Source organism: Nicotiana sylvestris, chromosome 3 (assembly GCF_000393655.2).
Source record: "Nicotiana sylvestris chromosome 3, ASM39365v2, whole genome shotgun sequence".
Lineage (NCBI taxonomy): Eukaryota > Viridiplantae > Streptophyta > Magnoliopsida > Solanales > Solanaceae > Nicotiana > Nicotiana sylvestris.
Window position 1 is genome coordinate 163831567 of NC_091059.1, and position 22406 is coordinate 163853972.

Consider the following 22406-nt stretch of genomic DNA (forward strand, 5'->3'; position numbering starts at 1 on the left):
TCCGTCAACCACCATTGCCATCCGCCACGAGTTCCAGCTCCACCCAAACCAGTCCGGCAGCAGCATCGTCAAAACGTCAGTAGCCCTCCCCCCCCCCCCCGTCGTAACTAAAACCAGTCGCGACACTCCCTCACGTCGGAACGACCATCGCATTCCTCCTCCGTGAATCCGCCATTTTTGCCGCTACCAGCTCCCTCTACCTCGTCCAGCTCTTGCTCGTCATCACTGTCCAGCGACTACCACGTCTTAGGCTGGATCAAACAGCAACTGTTGTTGCCTCCCGTCGTCACCCCCACGTCCAAACAACTGCTTGCAGAGTTCAGCCATGAACGACCCTTCCCCCTTTCCATGACTGACCAAGAAAACACACATACGCAAAAGCTGAAACCTAACGAAAACGTTCAAAAAAAACAGCCCAGAAGTTCTGTCCGGGATGAGTTCCGTCGAGGTCGACTTTGGTTCGTCGAGGTCCGGTACGTCGAGGTTGTTGCTGTCCATTTTTGGCGAGTTCGAGATGTTGAAACTCGACGTTGCTGTTAAACATGAGTATTCATGTTATTTTTGTTGCCTCGGTGTGTTCTTTGCTTCCATGTCTTGTCTCGGTAAATTTGAGTAGTAGTAATATATTTGCCGTATTTTAAAGTTTATCTTGTCATGTTAGTTTATCACTGATTGTTAATGTTATGTTATGTTGTTAATTTTATATTTTTGTTTATCACTAATTGTCAGATGTTTGCCATTTATTGTTAGATTATCAGCTTATATTTCATTAAACTAGATTAAGAGGAAAAAGAATGATAGTTTATAAATAGCGTCAAATTAGTGATTTGTGGCAATATTGTTGTTTGTATGTAATTAGATTAAAGGAATCGGGGGTGCATCTCATGTGACCCGGCTCCAATTTGGAACATAGTTAAATAGAACTTGTCGTGAACCACTAGTGCGTTACGTACAACATGGCTTGCAATATATTTTAATAACTTTGAATTAACTCTTTAAATAGATAAAAATAAAAATGTAGTAACTTTAAGTTTACCCTTTTTAAAAAAATAATAATAAAAAATAAAAATAAAAAATATAATAATAATAAAAATGAGACGAGCCTCGCCAAATGAAAACGCACAGATTGCGAGGCCCTCCCAAAAATATACGTATTAAATACTTAGATTCCGGGACGGGCCGTTTAACAAATTTCACGGCCCTACCCAAAATAATAATGCGCTAGTTGCTTTAGGCGCGCCTGTAATAATATTATCTCCTTAAGCTCGGGTGCACATTTATGTGACCCAAATCCAAGTCTCAACGAAATCGAAATGTGTCTCTAATCACGGGTACATTGATTGTGACGTGGTATGAGATGCATTTCCATGACGTTGTAAATCCTTTTAATAATGAAGGAGACGAGCCTCGACAAACAAAAAATGCACAAGTCGCGGGGCCCTCTGAATGTATATATATTAAAACACTTAGAATTCGGGACAGGCCATTTAGCGAATTTTACGGCTTTCCCCAAAATAACAATACGCTAGTTGCGTTAGGCACGTCTTCAATAATTTATCTTCCGTAAATCGGGTGCACATTTATGTGACCCAAATCCAAATCTCAACCAAGTCGAGATATGTCAAACAACCATGGGTGCTTTGATGTAACGTGGTTCGAGGTATGTTTCCACGACGTTGCAATTCTCGTAAAATAATAACAATAATTGATGAAGCGGTTAAAAGTTAAAATTTGCACATAAGTTCATACTTGCATAAAAAATCAGATAATCAAGCCGAATATGACAGTTGAGCAACCGTGCTAGAACCACGGAACTCAGGAATGCCTAACACCTTCTCCCGGGTTAACAGAATTCCTTATCCGGATTTCTGGTACGCAGACTGTAATATGGAGTCATTCTTTTCCTCGATTCGGGATTAAAATTGGTGACTTGGGACACCCTAAATCTCCCAAGTGACGACTCTGAAATAAATAAACCAATCCTGTTTCGATTGTCCTTTAATTGGAAAAAACTCGCTTGCACCCCCGCGGGTGCGGAAAAAAGAGGTGTGACATCTACTATTTGGGTGAGGAAAGAGTGATAAAGCACGAAGGGTGATGCCGTTCACATTCATACTTATGTATATGGTGAGGAAAGACTAATAAAGCACGAAGGGTGATGCCGTGCACATTTACATTTATATTGATGCATATGGTGAGGAAAAGAGATAAAGCACGAAGGGTGATGTCGTGCACATTTCTATTATTCATATGGTGAGGAAGAGTGATAAAGCACGAAGGGTGATGCCGTGTACATTTTTATTATTGAGTGCATGTTGAGGATTGAGACTAGAAGCACGAAGGGTGATGTCGTGCATTCATTTTTTGTTTGTTGTGATTATTTGCTATTGTCGGTTCAAGTGCATTAATTTTTTCATTTCCGTTATTACTGTGATTTCTTATTCTGGTACCCCCATAGCATATTTCCTCTTCCCGTTAATATCTGTTTAGCTTCTATTATTGTTATTCTGTTAGATGTTGTTTAACTGCATAGTTTTATATTGGTTGTCGTGTCCTAGCCTCGTCACTACTTCATCGAGGTTAGGCTCGACACTTACCAGTATATGGGGTCAGTTGTACTGATACTGCACTCTGCACTTTTTGTGCAGATCCCGGTACTGGACCATACGGACCGTAGTTTGAGGTTGTTGCCTTCAGTCCATCGGAGACCCAAGGTAGTCCTGCAGGCGTCCGCAGGCCCTGGTGTCCCCTTCTATCCTATTTCTTTTCAGTTTTATCTACTTTCAAGATAGATGCATATTTCTTTGTTCAGACCATTGTTTGTAGTAATCATAGACTGTTCGTGAGTTGTGACACCAGTTCTGGGTGAAGTTTTATTACGGTTTTCGTTATTGTATTAAGATAATCTGTTAGATTCTATTCTTCCGCATTTATTCCACTGATTACTTTTATTAAATTGTAAACTATTAAAAGATAAAAGAAAAAGGTGAAATAATTTATAATTTATAACGTTGGCTTGCCTAGCGAGTACAATATTAGGCACCATCACGGTCCCGACGGTGGAAAATTCGGGTCGTAACAATAATATGGGATGAAGCGCTTTTGGCTAAGCGTCAAATGATCGAAACAATCACCTAGAGTTTTGTAGATATATTGGATATCAATGAACCATTTGGTGGAAAAGTAATAGTTTGGGAGGTGATTTCTATCAAGTACGATCAGTAGTTCCAAAATTGACAAAAGAAGAAATTGTAAAAGCTAGCTTGCTAAAATTATACTTATGGTGTCAAATAAAAAATATTCAATGACAAAAAATATAAAAGTAAGAACAGATCCAACATTCAGTGACTTCTTGTTTCGTGTCGGAAACGAGGAAGAGCATCCAATAAAAGATGATTTGGTTTTTCTAGAACACTTAGTTATCAACCCAAATGGTAATAGTAGTACATTTAATAAGGAAAATATTTCCATCATTAGATTAAAACGTAATTCGTGCAAATTACATAATAGAAATTAGAGAGCTATCTTGGCTAGCATAAATGAATATGTTGATCAACTAAAGAAAAGGTTAATTGTTAAGTCTTATGGTTAAAACAAAATATTTTTCAGTTTTCACTCAGCAAAAGATGATATCAACAATTATTACCAAGACGAATACTTGAGTACTTTAATGCCAAATGGCCTTCTACCGTACATGTATGTTGTCAAGTTTATTGTTTCTAACGTATATTAGTGTCGCAAAAAATAATAGTAATAGACTAAGTTAAAATTGATCTTCCATTGCATATAGGTTGATTTTGAAGAAAAATATGTCTGTTATGCTACTGAAAAGTTAGATCCGATGAATAGCTTATGTAACAAAACACATATGGTATATAGAAGTTTTGGCAATAAAGTCATACATGTGCAACTTATAATACTGATCAATGTGCTTCTAAATATGTGTTTATCCTCAAATTCAACTTTCGTCTTCCGAAACTAAAGAATATCCTTTTAAATTTGTGTGAAAATAATTTTCAGTATGTTTATGTTTTATAGCTATAATAAGTAAAGCAAAAGGACAAACATCCTAAAAATATTTGACTATATATATAATGATATATTTTCGTACATGAATAAATATATGTTGCACTTTCAAGAGAGATATCAATATCGACAACAAGAGTTCTGCTTATGACAGAGAAATCAAAGTATTAGAAGGAAACATATACAAAAAAATCATTTATAAAAAAGTGTTCAGTAAGATACCATCACATTAGATATCTTTAAACCACAATACATAATTATCTACTTAATATGACTAAATTGATTGTTTGTGTAAGTTCTAATGATATCCTTTCATTTTAAATTCACGTATTGTACTAATATAATAATATTTGTAGATGATTGTTACATTATTATATATAAATTTTCTCTCATTAATTAAATTTTATTGTTCCTTCATATAAAAAATATTTAAACTTCCATTATTAACGTGCAATGCGCTATAGATACTAATAAAAATTAAAACCTAAATAAATAAAGTTCTTTTTTTTCAAAAATCACACTCAAAGATCTTCATCCATATTTCATGAAAATTACGTATTTTTTCCTCTCCAAAAGATAAAAAGAAAGAAAGACCAAAATGTGGTTTTTTTTACTCAAAATACGCAAATAAGTGTTAAAAAAAAGTTACCAAACTATATATAACGCCACAAATAGTGGCGCTATACAGTAACGTTAACTGCACCGTTATTGTATAGCGCCACTATTTGTGGCGCTATACTGACACACCTTACATAGTGCCATTAATAGTGGCGCTATATCCCTTATTACCTGACCCTACCAATAATTTCTGGGTTCAATAATTTAAAAGCGTATAAAACCAATTTTTGTGGCGCTATATACAAAAAAAAACCCCGGCTATCCATTTCCAATATAAATATCGTAGAATCGCCACAACTTCATTCAAAAAAATTTTTTAACTCTTGTTGGTTTCTATTGTTGTTAAATTCTCCAGCATTTTTTCATTATGTCTGAAAAACGTAGAATAAGAGTATCATTATATTGGGGGGTGAGGTTGTGATGGAGAATAACTCTATGGGCTACAGTTTACCTGCTAAGTGTAATGTTAAATTGCCACTTTCAATGGAGTACGAAACATTGATATCGTTGTTATGCAAAAAAATGAGTGTGAGAAAACGTTCAATGATACTCAAAGTAACCGGAAGATATCCGTATTCCGTTACGCCGCAAGGGGTTGCTTTTTACTCAGAGTTTAACATCGACGATGATGACACTTTGAGTGATTTCTTGAGGACTCCGGACGAATGCCGGGAATTTCTTGTAATCACAATGTTGGAGATGTACGTGAAGGTCGAAGACGTTCCAAAAAATGAGGTTGTGCGTAGTAGAGATAACCCCCAGTCATCGGGTGGTTATTCTGGATCAGTTTTTGCCAGACATGTTCCGGATGAAAGATTTTTTCTTGATTTAAATTTATCACCGTGGGCGAATGAGCAGCGAGAAAATAATTTATACCCTGCTTTCCATAATTCACAAGAAGAGTGGTAAACTTCAATTTTCATTTGTGTTAATTATGTATATTTTTGCGTATTGAATTAATTTTAACGCTCATTTATTTAATAGGGGGTACCGGCCGGATATGAATTTTACAAGTGGCCCATCCGGTAGTCATCACCTAACTGAAAACGTCCATCATGGAATGTCATCACATTACGACTTGTAAGTGAAAAGCTACAGCCATATATAAAGCATTTATTAATTTAGTAGCTTATATTTTTGTTGAAATGTGCAGTGAAAACGAGCAAGTTGAACTACCCTAAAAAAGTAAATTAATAAAGTTAAAGAAAATAAATAAGTTATAGTAAAAACAGTAATAAAATTAATACTAATAAACTCATACCTGCGCATGTGATGAGCTGCCATAACTCAGTCGGTGCCCACTATCAAAATCTTGGATCGGTCGAGACTCATCAGAGGTAGACGGGCTAGGGAAATATCTACCCAACTCCACTCCTTGAAAATCTGAGCCTGTGATCAAGAATTGACTCGATGGGGTCACCTGCGACGTCCATGGAGTGTCATAAATGCCAAGGCTGTAAGACGGCATGTCGGTCTCATGCATGCCACCTCCCATATCAGCAACAACATCATCAGTAGGAGCCTCAAAGCCCCCTTGCTGGGGACCTCCTCTCCGCCCAAGACCACGTCGTCCAGCACTAGCAGGTCATCGTGGAACAACAGCAGCTCGTCGGCCACCACCCCGTGGCATACCACGACCTCGCTGGTACGTGGCTGGGTCAACATAATCTGGTTGGTGTGCCAAACGCTAATCCGATCGGCCTCACTGCAGTGTGTGGGCAGCCACATCCATTAAGCGACGAGTATAGTCCTGCATGATCACAGGATCGTGGACATAACTTTGCATCTGCTGCCCCATACGATATACGGTATGCAATCCAATCGCCTGCACAAAAGTTTTTAATATAAACTACGTATTTGACTAGAAATTACTATTAATGTAATTGATAATAACAGAAAACATACCAGAGCCTCATGTCTCCCGGCGTATGAGACGTACCGACCATATACCTGATGAACTGGGTTCCCGATAAAAAGTTGGGAAACAGTGCGGTACCATGCCATATAAACTTCGATAGGAAAGTGTTGCGGAGCTGGGGTCAAGTCCCCTCGGCTGTCCCAAATACCCAACTGCGTTGTCAGCCAATCAATAAATGTGTCGTCCACTCTCATCCGATCACCCTCTCATAATGTAAAGGATCCCATGCAAGCCGAGTCGGTATAGACTGCGGAAATCCAAACTGACGAAATACTCGCTCTGAGGCATGATGCTCAATAATATCGAGGCACGTGAGAGGGACGGAAGCCCTCCAAATATGGCGGCCGTGCGTGCAATACGCTGGCAGGGTACCTATCAGCTCTTCGCTGTACGGCGTCCAGATGAACTATCAAATAATAACACAAACCATTAGTATGCGCAACACCTAGTTAAACAATAATTGGTAAGTTTAGTTAGATATTCACCTGTGCATCCTCCAGAAAATCCAACACATCCCTACAGAAGGGGAGATTATGATGGCCATGATACTCCCGTGCAAGTCTACGACGCAATACCCACCTACAAGCTAGAGGGAGATTAGGAATATGTACATTAGCCGGTAGTTGTGGTAGAGGTGGCCGAAGCTACAGAAATCGCTCCCACACCCAAACCTAAAACACAAAGTTGACGTAAAGACTAACAATAACTAGGTAGAATTGTAACTAAACGACAAATTATTTGAATAAGTTGTCACCTGTAGAAGTGGAAGAAAGCCAGAAACGTCTCTCTGTGTGCCCATGGATGCCCGGCACATCTGCCTGTACAAAAAAGATAGGACAGCACCACCCCAGCTGTAGCTGACTGTATCATCGAAGTCCGCAATATGATGCAGAAAACGGAGGCTCACTAGGTTCCCCGAAGTGTTCGGGAACAAGACCCCCCAAATAGAAGGAGCAACAACAGCCTCGTATATTTCTCCACATCCACCTCCGCTGAGTCGTCAGTGATAGTATCGTGGATCTGCACCAAGTGGTCTCTAATGGGGACCAACTGCATACGACTGCTCCCAATTGCTACATCTGGGTCCTCGGACCTGAAGCCCGTGAGCCTGTGCAGCATATCCATATATGAAGCCCGATTAAAATATCTCATATTCCCAGGCAGTAAAACTGACAAGCCATCGATGGAAAGGCCATATAAAATCTCGACGTCCTGGAGTGTGATGGTGACTTCGCCGATGGACAGATGGAAAGTGTGCGTCTCCGGTCGCCACCGCTCAATCAACGCCGTGATCAAAGCATAGTCGAGCTGTATCCGGCCAATGCTAATGATCCTATATAATCCCATCTCCTCCAGGTGATGGACCACACGGGGATGTAGAACGCGGGGAGGAGTCAAAAACTCCCACAATAAATCCACTCTCCTGCCCCGAAAAGTCTGCGTAAGCAACTCTCCCCCCCATATATGCTCGGATCTATGCTGGGGCTGTAGGGGTAGTAGCTCCGACGTCCGAGGGCCGGGATGTATAAGTGCATCCATGTCGTCAACTGCAAATTCATAATTTTTAATAACTATAATTAAAATTTATGTGTTTTTTTATAATTTAAATTCATATTTTTTAACAACTTAATTGTAAAAATTATATATATACTTATGAGTTTCGTGCTAGATTTTCTGAGGCCCAGTGGTACCAAACTATCATTAATAATTTTATGTTTTTTTAATAATTTTTATTCATATTTTTTAATAACTTAATTGTAAAAATTATATATATATATATATATAATTTTTATAATTATGGGTTTCGTGCTAGATTTTCTGAAGCTCAGTGGTACCAAACTATCATTAATAATTTTATGTTTTTTTAATAATTTTTATTCATATTTATTTAATAACTAAATTGTAAAAATAAATATATATATATATATATATATTATAATTATGGGTTTCGTACTATATTTTCTGAGGCCCAGTAGTACCAAACTATCATTAATAATTTTATGTTTTTATTCATATTTTTTAATAAATTAATTGTAAGAATTATATATATATATATATATAATTATGGGTTTCGTGCTAAAATATAAGATAATTAAACAATTACTACACAATACTACGCTACAAGGCTCTACATTTTACTACGCTAAAAGGGTCTACGTTTTACTACGCTAAAAAGGTCTACATTTTACTACGCTAAAAAATAATCTAAACTAAACGGCATAAAAACACATAAATATACATGAGGATATTAACAAACACATTTTTTAGACTAATTTACATATTTTTATACAACACTAAAATTAAATCCGGATAAAATTTAACATGCTAGTTTCGGAAAAAATAAACACAAACCGAAATAGAACACATACAAATCAAGTAATATGCATTGTTATAAAAGTTTCAACTTAAAATAAATCGAAATACCTCGATTTAGAATTTTCGGAATGTAAATAGATCGAAATTTTGACTCCGGAAGAGTGAATCCACAATAACACGAAGCTCTACTCGACAGTGGGACCACCAATATTCAACTTTTATGTGATGGGGGGACCCAAATTTTTATTTTTATTTTAAATTGGGGCCGAATCGGTGGGGGGGAGGGGACCAGAAGGGAGTAAGAAATGAGAAATGAGGGAGATGGAACGAAGAAGAAGAAGACGGAGGATCTGTATTAAGGGGTATAGCGCCACTATTAATGGCGCTATGTGTGATGGTAATAAGGGGTATAACGCCACTATTAATGACGCTATGCAAGGTGTGTCAGTATAGCGCCACAAATAGTGGCGCTATACAGTAACAGTGCAGTTAACGTTACTGTATAGCGCCACTATTTATGGCGTTATATATAGTTTGGTAATTTTTTTTTTAATACTTATTTGCGTATTTTAAATTAAAAAAACCACATTTTGATTCCGGACTCGAATTCGATGAGAAGTTGAGCTGCAAATGCAATAGTGGCCCACGCTGTCTGAAATGGATCTAAGAAACCAAAACCCACGTGCGCATTTGTCTGAGAGGAACTACCCACCTGCTACTACTTCCTCATTAATTAAAAAAAACAAAAGACCACGTGTGCAAATACCCAAAACAGAAGAAATATCTGGTTATCTACGTAATGGATGACGTATGCCATATGGTAAAAGAATATGTCCTTAGCTTTCTCGAAGGGACATGTTAAAATATACTCTTTCCGTTTCAAATTAGATGATATACTTTTTTTTTAGTCTGTTTTAAATAAATTATATATTTTTAAATTTGAAAACAATTTAACTTTAAACTCTTCATCACTCATTTATCTTAATGAGAAGCTTTTATAATCTCACAAATATCATGGTCCCACAAAACTTTTATTTCTTAAACTAAAAAAACCAAAAATTTTAAAAATCTTTTTCTTTTTCTTAAAATTCGTGTCGAGTCAAACTACCCCATTTAAATTATAATGGAGGGAGTAATTATTTTTCCTCGCGCTCCACATGGCAGGAGCCCCGAATCTAGAGTTGGTATCAAACAACAACTATGGAACTGCGTTCACAATTTGAGCTCACAAAAAAGCCTTTTTCAATAGGTATGGTTGATATTCAATGAAAATATATAGACGAGTCAATATACAAAATTTGAGGAAGATTGGATGTGATTTGGTATCAAAATTCGTAGTTAAAATCGAGTTCAAAAAAAAATTTTGCGACACATGTATCACGCATGTATTTCACACAGAAGTATACATGTGATACTATATATCTCAACACAATTTACATTAAGAACTTGTCATAAGCGCCATTGTATTAAATCAACCACTCACCCCAACGAGTCCACGACATCATATACAATGCCCTAAAATTATCACGAAAGCATACACAATGCGCACAATATATTACGGCAGCGAAGAAATAATTTCTAACGCCCCAACTTCATAGCACGAGGTTACGCCACATCACACCATACCACAAATCACTTATTAAATAATTTTAGTTTTTATAAAATAATATATATTTGTGGCTGATCAAAGACCACCGATTATGCCAAGCACACGCCCATCCCAACACATGGACCAGGCAGACAAAAAATATACTTTAAGAACGGATTTTGGAAAAGTAAGCATTAAAGTTTAATGTCTCACTTACCTCGCTAACGGAAAGTTCCTCAGTCTTTGTAACGTCAAGAATAGCAACCAAACGGTGTTCAATGGCCTCAACCAGTTAAAAATATTGAATAACACGTCCTAATTAATTTAGCAAAATAATTTTCATAATTTTCAGAACAAAATAAAAAAATCGAAGTCAACCTCCCGTCCCATTAATAAAAATTTGTATGTCTAAAGAAGCACTTTAGCAGTGCAAAGGTTGCCGGCAGTGCTTTTAAAATCTTATATATAATGTCTAATTCTACTAATTACTCCATCAGTAACAAGTTATTTTGCCCCTGCAATTACCCTAATGATTATAATATATAAATAATAATTAGAACTCTAATTCAACATGCTAATCACGTTAGGGGCGTACGCAGGAATTTTGTAAGCGGTGTCGAAATTTATAAAAAAAACTGAAATATAACTTTGATTGTCATACTTTTAGACAAGAAATGGTCTTAATCTATTGATTTTGTTGAATCTTAATCAAAATATTGAATAACACGTCCTAATTAGTCTAGCAAAATAATTTTCATAATTTTCAAAACAAAATAAAAAAATCGAAGTCAACCTCTCGTCCCATTAATAAAAATTTATATGTCTAAAGAAGCACTTTAGCAGTGCAAAGGTTGCCGAACAGTGCTTTTAAAATCTTATATATAATGTCTAATTCTACTAATTACTCCATCAGTAACAAGTTATTTTGCCCCTGCAGTTACCCTAATGATTATAATATACACAGGAATTATTGTAAGCGGTGTCGAAATTTAAAAAAAAACTGAAATATAACTTTGATTGTCATACTTTTAGACAAAAAATAGTCTTAATCTATTGATTTTGTTGAGTCTTAAGCAAATATTTACAAAAGAAAAATATTTTAGTTGAGGTTTGAACCTTTAACCTCTTATAGAAAAATCAAACACATTACCAACACACCAACATACAATTTATGTCAAGTAGTGTCATTTTTTTTACTTAATAGTTTCCGTACAATATTAATACATATACTCCCTCCGTTTCAATTTATGTGAACCTATTTCCTTTTTGGTCTGTGCAAAAAAGAATGACCCATTTACTTACTTGAAAACAATTTACCTTTATGCGATGATTTATAGCCACACAAAATATATGTGCCTTATTTTACACCACAAGTTCAAAAGTCTTCTCTCTTTTCTTAAACTTCGTGCCCAGTCAAATGGGTTCACATAAATTGAAACGGAGGGAGTATTTAATAAAAAATTTCGACGAAGCGATGTCGCGTGACACTGCTTCGATAAGCGTAAATTTGCCCCCGTTGATTAGTGTAAAAGAAGTTCTACAGTGTAAGCGTACAAATTTTTTTTTTCTAATATTGTCTTGAAAAATATATATTTTTAGCCGCTCCAAAAAATAATAATCGATAAAAATGTATATTTTTGTATATATGTGTATTATATGCGAGGGGTTGCTCTGATTATATGTGTATTAAGACAAGAGGGGTTGCTCTGATGGTAAGCAACCCCCACTTCCAACCGAGAGGTTGTGAGTTCGAGTCTCCCCAAGAGCAAGGTGGGAAGTTCTTGGAGGGAAGGATGTCGGGGGTCTATTTGGAAACAGTCTCTCTACCCTAGGGTAGGGGTAAGGTCTGCGTACACACTACCCTCCCCAGACCCCATTAAGTGGGATTACACTGAGTTGTTGTTGTTGTGTGTATTATATGCGAAAAAATATACATATTTTATATACTTTTCGGTTGGCGAATACAATTAGTTTCAGCCGACCGATAAATATAACTTTGATTGTCATACTTTTAGACAAGAAATAGTCTTAATCTATTGATTTTGTTGAGTCTTAAGCAAATATTTACAAAAGAAAAATGTCTTTGAACCTTTAACCTCTTATAGAAAAATCAAACACATTACCAACACATAATTTATGTCAAGTGGTCTCACTTTTTTCTACTTAATAGTTTCCGTATAATATTAATACATATATTTAATAAAAAATTTCTACGAAGTCGCGTGACACCGCCTCGATAAGCGTAAATCCGCCCCGTACGTAAAGTAAGATTTCAATTTAATTGATATAACCTTTTTGTTCACCCACTCGAAAGTTAAGACTACGCACCTTAACTTTTTCAATTCACAATCATCGCAATCTTTACCTCTAATTATTAGTTAGTAATTGTTCTCTAATTTAAAGACATAGGAACGAAATTACCTCAATTTTTATAACAAAATTGAATATCTCATTATTCATTCTATTAATAACTCATAAAGTCATAATCATGGTCCAATATTGTTTTGTCTCCTCCTAATCATTAGCCTACTTTAGAAAAACATAACTAATACTTCACTGCAAATTCAATATCATGTATATTATTATACGAAAGTTGATTAAAATACCTGATTATATAGCCTTTTCCTACACAAATTTTCAAGAAACTATCCAAAATAAAGAGCAGTCGATCACTCAATCTCTACTACTTGTTCTTTCTGTTTTACCGTTACAGTGCCCTATATTAATTTCATTGTAATTAGTGTTAGTACTCACACAATATGCGCATAATATTATAATTCTGCTATATTCTATAAATTAAAAAGAATAAATTATATGAATAACTATTGGTATAAACTTAAATATTATGATCCCATATATTGTAGGTGATACAAACAAATAAAAATACAATATGATTCAAAAATAAATACTCATTTCCTTTCAATTTTCATAAAGTATTTTTCGTATTAGTATATTCCAAAAGAATGACAGATTTTTATATTTGTAAATAATTTAACTTTAGATTTTTTATTTTACTCATTTTACCCGTAATGAGAATCTCTTACACTCATACAACTATCACGGCCCCACAAAGCTTTTAGGACCACAAATTTCAAAAGTTTTCTTTTTCGTTCTTAAATTTCTTGTCAAATCAAAATAACAAGAACCCGATGAGATCTCACAAGTGGGATCTAGGGAGGTAGTGTGTATGCAGACCTTACCCTTACTCCGGAAGAGTAGAGAGATTGTTTTCGATAAACCCTCGGCACAAGAAGAAGGAAAGAGATAGTGTATCAGTAACAACTAAATTCAAACTATCTCATCGAAATTGAAACTGAGTGAAATAATACTATATAGAGTAATAGCTAATAAAAATACATTTAGCAATATCTTAATTTAAATTATAAAAATATATTATATTATTATCTCAACATAATGATTTCTCATATCAATATCAACTTCTACCGACCTAAAATTTTATAATGACAAATTAATATATACACACACGATGATTTATTGACAACCAATATATTCTAACTTTTGGGAGTTACCAACATATAAAATAGTTGGATCGTAATTTTCTCAATAATTTTAATGTCACCTCGATTTTTAACCACACAATTAAAGCCACTTTATTTTTAACAATTTAAATAGTGCTTTTGGGATATAGTTAAGATTAGTATATTATAATTAAATAAATATTAAACTACTTTAAATGTATGCACATGTACTAAAAGAAGATGAGTTCTTACAGGTAATTCTTAATTAAATGAATTTTACCTTATAATTTTTGTAATTCACTTTATTTTGTGTAAATAATAATACCAAATAGTGCAATTATATTCCGGTATATGTTTACCCTATCTAAATCTATTTCATTCTAATTGACACATATATACCGACCACAGCGGTTGCTCAATCAATTAGCTCATACGCTTTGAGAGAACATAAATATCAACAACATAAATTATCAAGTGACTTTATATTAGTTTGTCACTTGGCTAAATGAGAAGACAAACTTTTTGCTTTAATATATATATATATAGATATAGACTAGTAAAAATTAAAACCTAAATAAATAAAGTTCTTTCTTTTCAAAAATCACATGCAAAGATCTTCATCCATATTTCACGAAAATTACGTATTTTTTCCTCTCCAAAAGATAAAAAGTGTTCATTGGAAAATAAAAAAGAAAGAAAGAGGCAATAAAGTGTTTCAAGCAGCATAATTATTTTATTGTATAGTTTTCCTAAATAATACTTTTGGGACTCAAAATACGTTTATATAGTTTTACAAAAAAGTTATTTTTTTTTTACCTAAAATGCAGTATTATATTGCGTTTTACTTTAACGAAAATTTAACCGTTAAAATAAAGCGCAGTTAAAATAAAGCGCAGTATAATATTACGTTTTAGTAAGATACATTATTATACGGTGTTTTACTCCTCTTTTGTAGCAGAAGAGTTACAGCTTTTTCCTTTGGCTAGTGCATTACAGTTTGTAGGATAGGTCAGAAGATTCAGAATCTATGAACAATTATATATATATACAAACAAGAAAAATATTTATAGTTATGTGCTTTTATTTTTTGTAAACACAAAAAAAAAAAATGATTTAGAGAGAGAGAGAAAGAGATGTGAGAATAGACATAGAAGAAGGCAAATAGATGTTCGATGATGACTTATGTCAGTGGCTATTGGCTCAATGATGATGATAGAGATTGGCTTTGATTTTAGCTTGGCTTTTCTTTTGTTGTTCCTTTGGATGTTTTTCTGTCTGTTTATATTTTTGCATGGGGCTTTTATAGACCATGGTTTGGTGAAATTTAACCACGGTGAATGACTTGTGAGTTGTGAGTGTAATAGTAACTGAAGGTAGAGTTACTGACTGTACTGCGCTCCACCTTTCAATTCAGCCTCTAGTTAATATAATAATAAGAATAATAATGCTTTTTCTTTTCTGAATTGTAACTTCTCATTGAAAGGCTTTTTTACTCTTTTTCCCACCGTTGACTATTGACTAACGTGCGTGCTCTCTCGTGAAAGACTTTTTCTGAGAATTAAAGTTGACTGTTGTACTCTTCTACTGCAGAATAGAAGTAAAATGCAGTATAATATTATATTTTACTAAAACGCAATATTATACTACACTTTATTTTAACGGTTAATGTTACGATCCGGAATTTTCACCTTCGGGAGTCGTGATGGCGCCTACTCGTAGAAGTTAGGCAAGTCATGAACTTAGAAACCACTAACTCATTCGTTTTTATACATGTTTCGCCAGTTAAATTATCAATGATTAAGCATTTAAATGACAACAAAAAATAAAATTTAACGAAAGTCTTAAATAAATATGAAACCCAAATATCTAGAAACCAATACATGTCTCTACCCAGAACCTGGTGTCACATCATCCATGAACTACTAAGAATACTACATACATCAGTTTGAAAGAAAGATAACATTATCTGTCTCGAATACATGAGATAACAGAATATAAAATAAGATAGAGTAGACGCCGGACCTGCGGACGCCTGCAGGGCTACCTCAGTGTCTAGGTGGACTGAAGGTTGGCTCCCGAGCTAATGTTGCTGCTCAAACGCTGCTCCGGTATCTGCACATAAGTGCAGAGTGTAGCATCAGCACAACCGACTCCATGTGCTGGTAAGTGTCTGGCCTAACCCCGGCGAGGTAGTGACGAGGCTAGGACCAGACTCCAGATAAACCTGTGCAGTTATATAATATATGGCGAAAAAAGTAAACCAGTAATAAACAATCAAAGCTGGGGAAGGGGAACATGCTTCAGGGGTAGCAGATAAAACATAATATCAAAGAATAATAAGAAAACTATAATTTAACTTCTTACACGGATAAAAAGAAATAAGGCAACTTTCACTTTCAGTTTCATCTTGTTGCAGGCGTGCAACTCGATCCCATTTCTCATATCTTGTGGTAGGCGTACCACCTGCTCCCATTTTATTATATCTTGTGGTAGGTGTACCACCCGCTCCCATTTTTTATTATACCTCGTGGTAGGCGTACCACCCGCTCCCATTTTATTATATCTCGTGGTAGGCATACCATCCGCTCCCATTTTATCGATCTTGTGGTAGACGTACCACCCGCTCCCATTTCATTATATCTTGTGGTAGGCGTACCGCCCGCTCCCATTTCAAGTCATCACAAAATTTCAAGAAATCCCGGCAGAGAACAAAAATAATATAATAACTTCCCGGTAAGGGAATAACAATATCAAAACAGTCATCCCAACAAGGGAGAATCAGCTATAACCAAATCCTAACTTATTTTGTACTTTGCTCAATTAATGATAATACTCAATCATAACTAAGATCTACGAGGATAAAATCAATCTTTACTCAATATAGGAGATCATTAATTAAAGAATCCGAAGTGTCATCTAAAAGCACAACAACGTTCAAATTTAAGACTCATGGTCATGCTCGACAGCAACGTATAGATACTCGTCACCATGCCTTACGTCGCACTCAATAAGAAGAAAGTAGCAAATAGGACTCAAATCCTAATCCCTCAAGCTGAGGTTAGACCGAACACTTACCTCGAACTTTCACGGCCAACTCAAGCCTCGAACACCGCTTTTCCTCTCAAATTCGGCTCCAACCCAATCGAATCTATACATAATTGACTCAATATCATCAATAAGTGCTAAACAATCCAATTCAAATATTCAATTATAACTTTCCAATCATTCTTCCCAAAATCCCAAAACTCGACCCGGTCCCGCTTGGTCAAAACATGAGGTTCGGACCAAAACCCGATCACCCATTCGCCCACAAGCCCGAATATATAATTTATTTTCAAATCCGACCCCAAAACGAGGTCTAAATCACAAATAATCAAAAAGGCCCAACTCTACCCAAATCCCTAATTTATACCCTTAATTACATGTTTTAGGCCTAAAAATCTAGTGGGTGTTGATGGAAAATGAAGAAAACAAGTTAAAGATTACTTACCCAAGAGATTATGGTGAAGAGAATCTTCAAAAATCGCTTAAGAGCTTTGGAGAAGAAGAGGTTTGTGGAATTTTTATAAAATCTCGAAAGTGTTCTGTTTTTGGCCTTTTAAAATCACTGGGCGAAAATGCCTTTCGCGTTCGCGATGGTCAGGCTGGGTGAGCCTTCGCGTTCGTGTACACGGGCTCGCATTCGCGGAGAGTAATCTCCTCGAGCCCTCGTGTTCGTGTCCAAGAGTTCGCGTTCGCGTAAGACAACTACCCTACCCCCTGCCCAGGCCCATTTGGCCTTCGCGTTCGTGTGGCCAGGACCGCGTTCGCGAAGGGTTACCCCCCCCAAAGCCAAGCCTCGCGTTCACGACCTGAGCTAACGTTGTATAAAGATGAACTCTAATATAAGAGTTTTTTTTAAAATAATGAGACTGAAATTACACATTAACGTTGAGAAAAAAAATCATTATTTACAACTACTAATTAAAAATTTGTCACATAATATGTAGGAGTTCAAATTTTTTTATATATGAGATTCCAGCATAATATGCTGAAATTTCAATATAATATGCTAGAAGTTTATACGTAGGAGCTCCAAAATCTAGCATATTATATTGGAACTTGTCGTGTTTTAGTTAAGATATTTTTATCAGGAGTTTATCTTTGCATAAAATAGTAGTTATTTTTTTTTTTTTTGTAAATGTTGGCTAATTTTTAATTATCCGTCTGAAAATTTGCTAACCTCTGCTATTTTGACTTTAACATTTAGTAGTATTATTGGGCCGTGCTTGCATGGGTTACCTTAACTAGTCTAAAATAAAACCGACAGTGGTAAAGAAAACACGTATCCAGCTGTAAGATATATCCAAAAACCATAATGAGGACAACAAGTATTACTGACATGGTGAAGAAAATTAAAATGCACGTGGTTGTCGGTGTACGAAATATACTCTTTCCTATATATTAAAGAAACAGTACAATAATTGATTTTTTGGTTGATTTCATATATATTAAAGAATCCATCTTTTAACAATAATTAATAATAAAATTAATCATATTAATTTTAATTTATTAATAAAAAATACAATAAATACTTCCAAATTCTTTATCTCAAAAACAACTTTTAGAAAAAGAAGTTAATTCCTTCTTAATATCTGAACAAATTAAATATTATGGACTATAAAAAAAGGCCAAAAAATTAATTAAAGTGCACCGGAGAGAGTATACTCCTAATACAAATATAGAGGTCGTTTCTACAATTAAAGTGAATTGTTGTTGAAGAAAGAATAGACTCAGAGAAGATGGAGAAGCTAGTAAGGTTTTAGGAAATGTTTGAGAAATAAAGGTTGAAAAGGTTGTGAAATTGAACTATTTATAGTGGCCGCTTCAACGGTTTTGGGTAAGCCAATGGACGACCAAAGCCGCCTTCAATTAATGACACTGGGAACTATGTAGGCGCGTCCTTTCAATCATTTATGTCACTGACATCATGAGACTGACATCATGATCAAGGCATCAGAGAATCGAGGATCAAATTGTTTCTTATCATTTTACTCTAAGAAATGCAGGGACTATCTGTATATGGTCGAAATCAGGTATGCCCAATTTCGTGGGCTCGAGGGTCACTTCGAGAACAAGTTCAAAATGGACTAGGTGCGAGCCCGATGGTAAAGTAGAAGCTTCGAAGATCGAAGTGCTCGATTAACACCGAGGCCAAGTATGACCGACCTCGAGATAATACCATTATGGTTCCATAACAGAAAGAGCGAGATTCCCCTAGTGGCCCAAAGATCACGATGTAAATTCCGGAACGGATTTGAACGGATAATAAGATTCCTTACTACAATTGAAAGTGTACCTTATTTAGGATTCTCCTACTATACAAAGGGGACCTCAATCATTTGTAACACATCAATCATTGAGAAGAGAATATACATTTTCACTTTCCTGCTTACTGTTCATCTTATTTGCCTTATTATTTTATTGTTCTTGTTAACCCACCTCGAGGCTGCCTTAGCTCGAGATCGAGCTTTGTTCGCACATTGGTTTGACTTGCTCTACTCTTCAATTTATACATTAGATTCCTCGTTTATCAATTAATATTGGATTAAATCATATATTTTTAAAATCACAATACAAGTTTAATTGTTATTCGTATATTAGGGTAAACTATATTATTCCTCGTAGGTACGATTAAGCCATTCACCACGAGATCCTCGTGAATGTATGCAATTTGTTATATTTTTTATTAAGTGATAATCTTGAACGTTAGTACAATATAAGATATTTTAGGCATTGGCTTTCTATATAAAGAAGAGAGGAGACTCTTATACTTGTACTTCATATTTTCAGCTAATAAAATATTTCTCTTCCTTCTTATTATATATTTCTTGATCATGTTATTATCTACAGCTATTGGTAAGAGTCATGTTCCCAAAATACCAAAAGATGGGATGCCAGATTTAATCCGTTCAATTGCAGAGAACCATTAAGCTGGCCAGCCATTTTATCTCATGGATTTGGCTATAATTGAAAAGCTAATGGACAAATGGAACCATTCTTTTCCAAATATAAAACCTTTCTATGCTGTGAAATGCAACAGCGAACCTGCTCTTCTTACTAAACTAGCCAAATTGGGTGCAAATTTTGATTGTGCTAGCCAACTAGAAATAGAAACCGTCTTAAATCTCGGAATTAGCCCAAACCAAATCATATTTGCTAACCCATGCAAAGCTATTTCCCACATCAAATACGCAGCCAATGTTAGGGTCAATCTCACAACTTTTGATTCCAAACTTGAAATTGACAAGATCAAGAAACGGCACCCACATTGTCATTTGTTGCTTCGAGTTAAAGCGCCTAATGATAGTGGCGCATTACGTCCCCTGGGAAAAAAATTCGGCGTGCTACCAGAAGAAGTTGAGCCACTACTGCATTACGCTTGTAATGTGGTCGGGCTAAAAGTTGTAGGCGTTTCATTTCATGTTGGATCTATAGCACAAAATCCTAGCATTTATCGCGAGGCGATTGCAGCTGCTAGGGCCGTTTTTGATGTTGCTGATCATCTTCGAATGCCTAAAATGCAAATTTTAAACATTGGTGGAGGATTTAGATCAACACCATTGTTCGAGGAAATAGCTAGTGTAGTAAACGAGGCAGTCCAAGATTATTTTCCCATGACTAATTTAACAATATTTGCAGAGCCAGGGCGGTTTTTTGCAGAAACGGCATTTACGTTAGTCGCTCATGTGATTGGTAAAAGAGTTAGAGGTGAGAAAATAGAATATTGGATTGATGAAGGGATTTATGGATCATTTAGGCCAACACTTTATAATAGTTGTTTTGTGGGTATAAAGCCATTGTTACTTCAGGTAACAGAAAAATCTTGTCAAATTTATGAGTCAACTATTTATGGACCAAGTTGTGACTCACTTGATGCAGTGGCTATTGACATAAACTTGCCGGAGCTTCATTTGGATGACCTGATAGTGTTTTCTAATATGGGTGCATATTCAACATGTGGAGGAACTAAGTTCAATGGATTTGATATGTTATCTACACCTGCCTATCTTGTTAACTCAAATTCTAGCTAAAATGTGTCCAAAGACAACAAAATAATGAATAAACGCACTTCTTGTTATTTTCTTCCCTGCATGGGCATGATTGAATAAAGCATTAATTTATTCACATTTAAGTGTTTGTCTCTGCTATATTATGATGCTATTTATGATAGTGAGATCTGTTAGTACATTTAAATGGCATATTTTTGTGAGGCAAGGATATATCTATTTTATTACAAGCTTTCATTGTTGAAATGAAAGAAAATACTTTGTTTACGTCACAAAAAAGTACATATTTTCTTAAAATTATATTATGAAAAGAAAATACTTATTTTTTTGAAATGAAAAAAAGTATTCTATCTATAACATAAAAAGAAAGTACCATTAATAATATTTCTATTTAGGGCGGGGATTGGGGTGGTTGGGTGGGTGTGGGGTGATGGGGGTGGTTTGATGGGGATGATAAATAGGGTGGGGAAGGTTGACAAAAAGTTTTGGAGGAAATGAGTTCATGAATAAAAACTAGCAAATTAGGCACAAATCCCGAAATTCTCCCAAATCCGGCCGCCAGACCCACGTCTCGGAATCCAACAAAAATTACAAAACTAGAAAGTCCATTCACTCACGAGTCTACCCATACCAAAATCATCAAAATCCGACATCAAATGGCCATCCAAATCCCCAAAATCATCTCTCCAATTTTCTTCCATCCCCCCTTCCCCAAATTTTACACTCCAATTCCCAATTTAGATGATAAAAATCAAGATACAATCATGGAATTTAACCAAAATTAAATGAAGAACACTTACCGAAATTACCTCTCTGAATTTCCCTGTAAAAATCGCCAATCCCGTGGTCTGTTGCAACTTGATGTAGTGGCTATTGACACAAAATTGCCAGAGCTTCATTTGGATGACTTGATAGTGTTTTATAATATGAGTGCATATTCAATGTGTGAAGGAACTAAATTCAATGGATTTGATATGTTATATACACCTACCTATCTTGTTAACTCAAATTCTAGCTAAAATATGTCCAAAGACAACCAAATAATGAATAGATGCACTCCTTGTTATTTTCTTCCCTGCATGTGCATGATTTAATAAAGCATTAATTTATTCACATTTAAGTGTTTGTCTTTGCTACATTATGCTGATATTTATATTAGTGAGATCTGTTAGTACATTTGAATAGCATATTTTTGTGAGACATGGACATATTTATTTTATTACAAGTTTTCATTGTTGAAATGAAAGAAAATATTTTGTCTACATCGCAAAAAAGTACATTTTTAAAGAAATTATATCATGAAAAGAAAATACTTATTTTTTGAAATGAAAAAAAAGTATTCTATCTATAACATAAAAATAATGTACCATTAATAATATTTCTATTTAGGGTGGGGGTTGGGGTGGTTGGGG

At 35.2% G+C, this 22406-nt stretch overlaps 1 protein-coding gene and 1 long non-coding RNA gene across 2 annotated transcripts; one reads left to right on the forward strand and one right to left on the reverse strand.

Moving 5' to 3' along the window:
- Positions 1-15768: 15768 nt before the first annotated feature.
- LOC138886938 (uncharacterized) lies at positions 15769-22028 on the reverse strand. Its single transcript, XR_011405899.1, has 2 exons — positions 21795-22028; positions 15769-16057 (listed from the first exon to the last, which is right to left on the reverse strand). It is a non-coding gene; the product is annotated as an uncharacterized lncRNA (long non-coding RNA).
- On the forward strand, positions 19789-21114 carry LOC138886937 (ornithine decarboxylase-like). The gene has a single exon (XM_070168624.1). It carries the CDS (start codon positions 19939-19941, stop codon positions 21016-21018), a length of 1080 nt encoding a protein of 359 aa, XP_070024725.1. The 5' UTR covers positions 19789-19938; the 3' UTR covers positions 21019-21114.
- Positions 22029-22406: the final 378 nt, after the last annotated feature.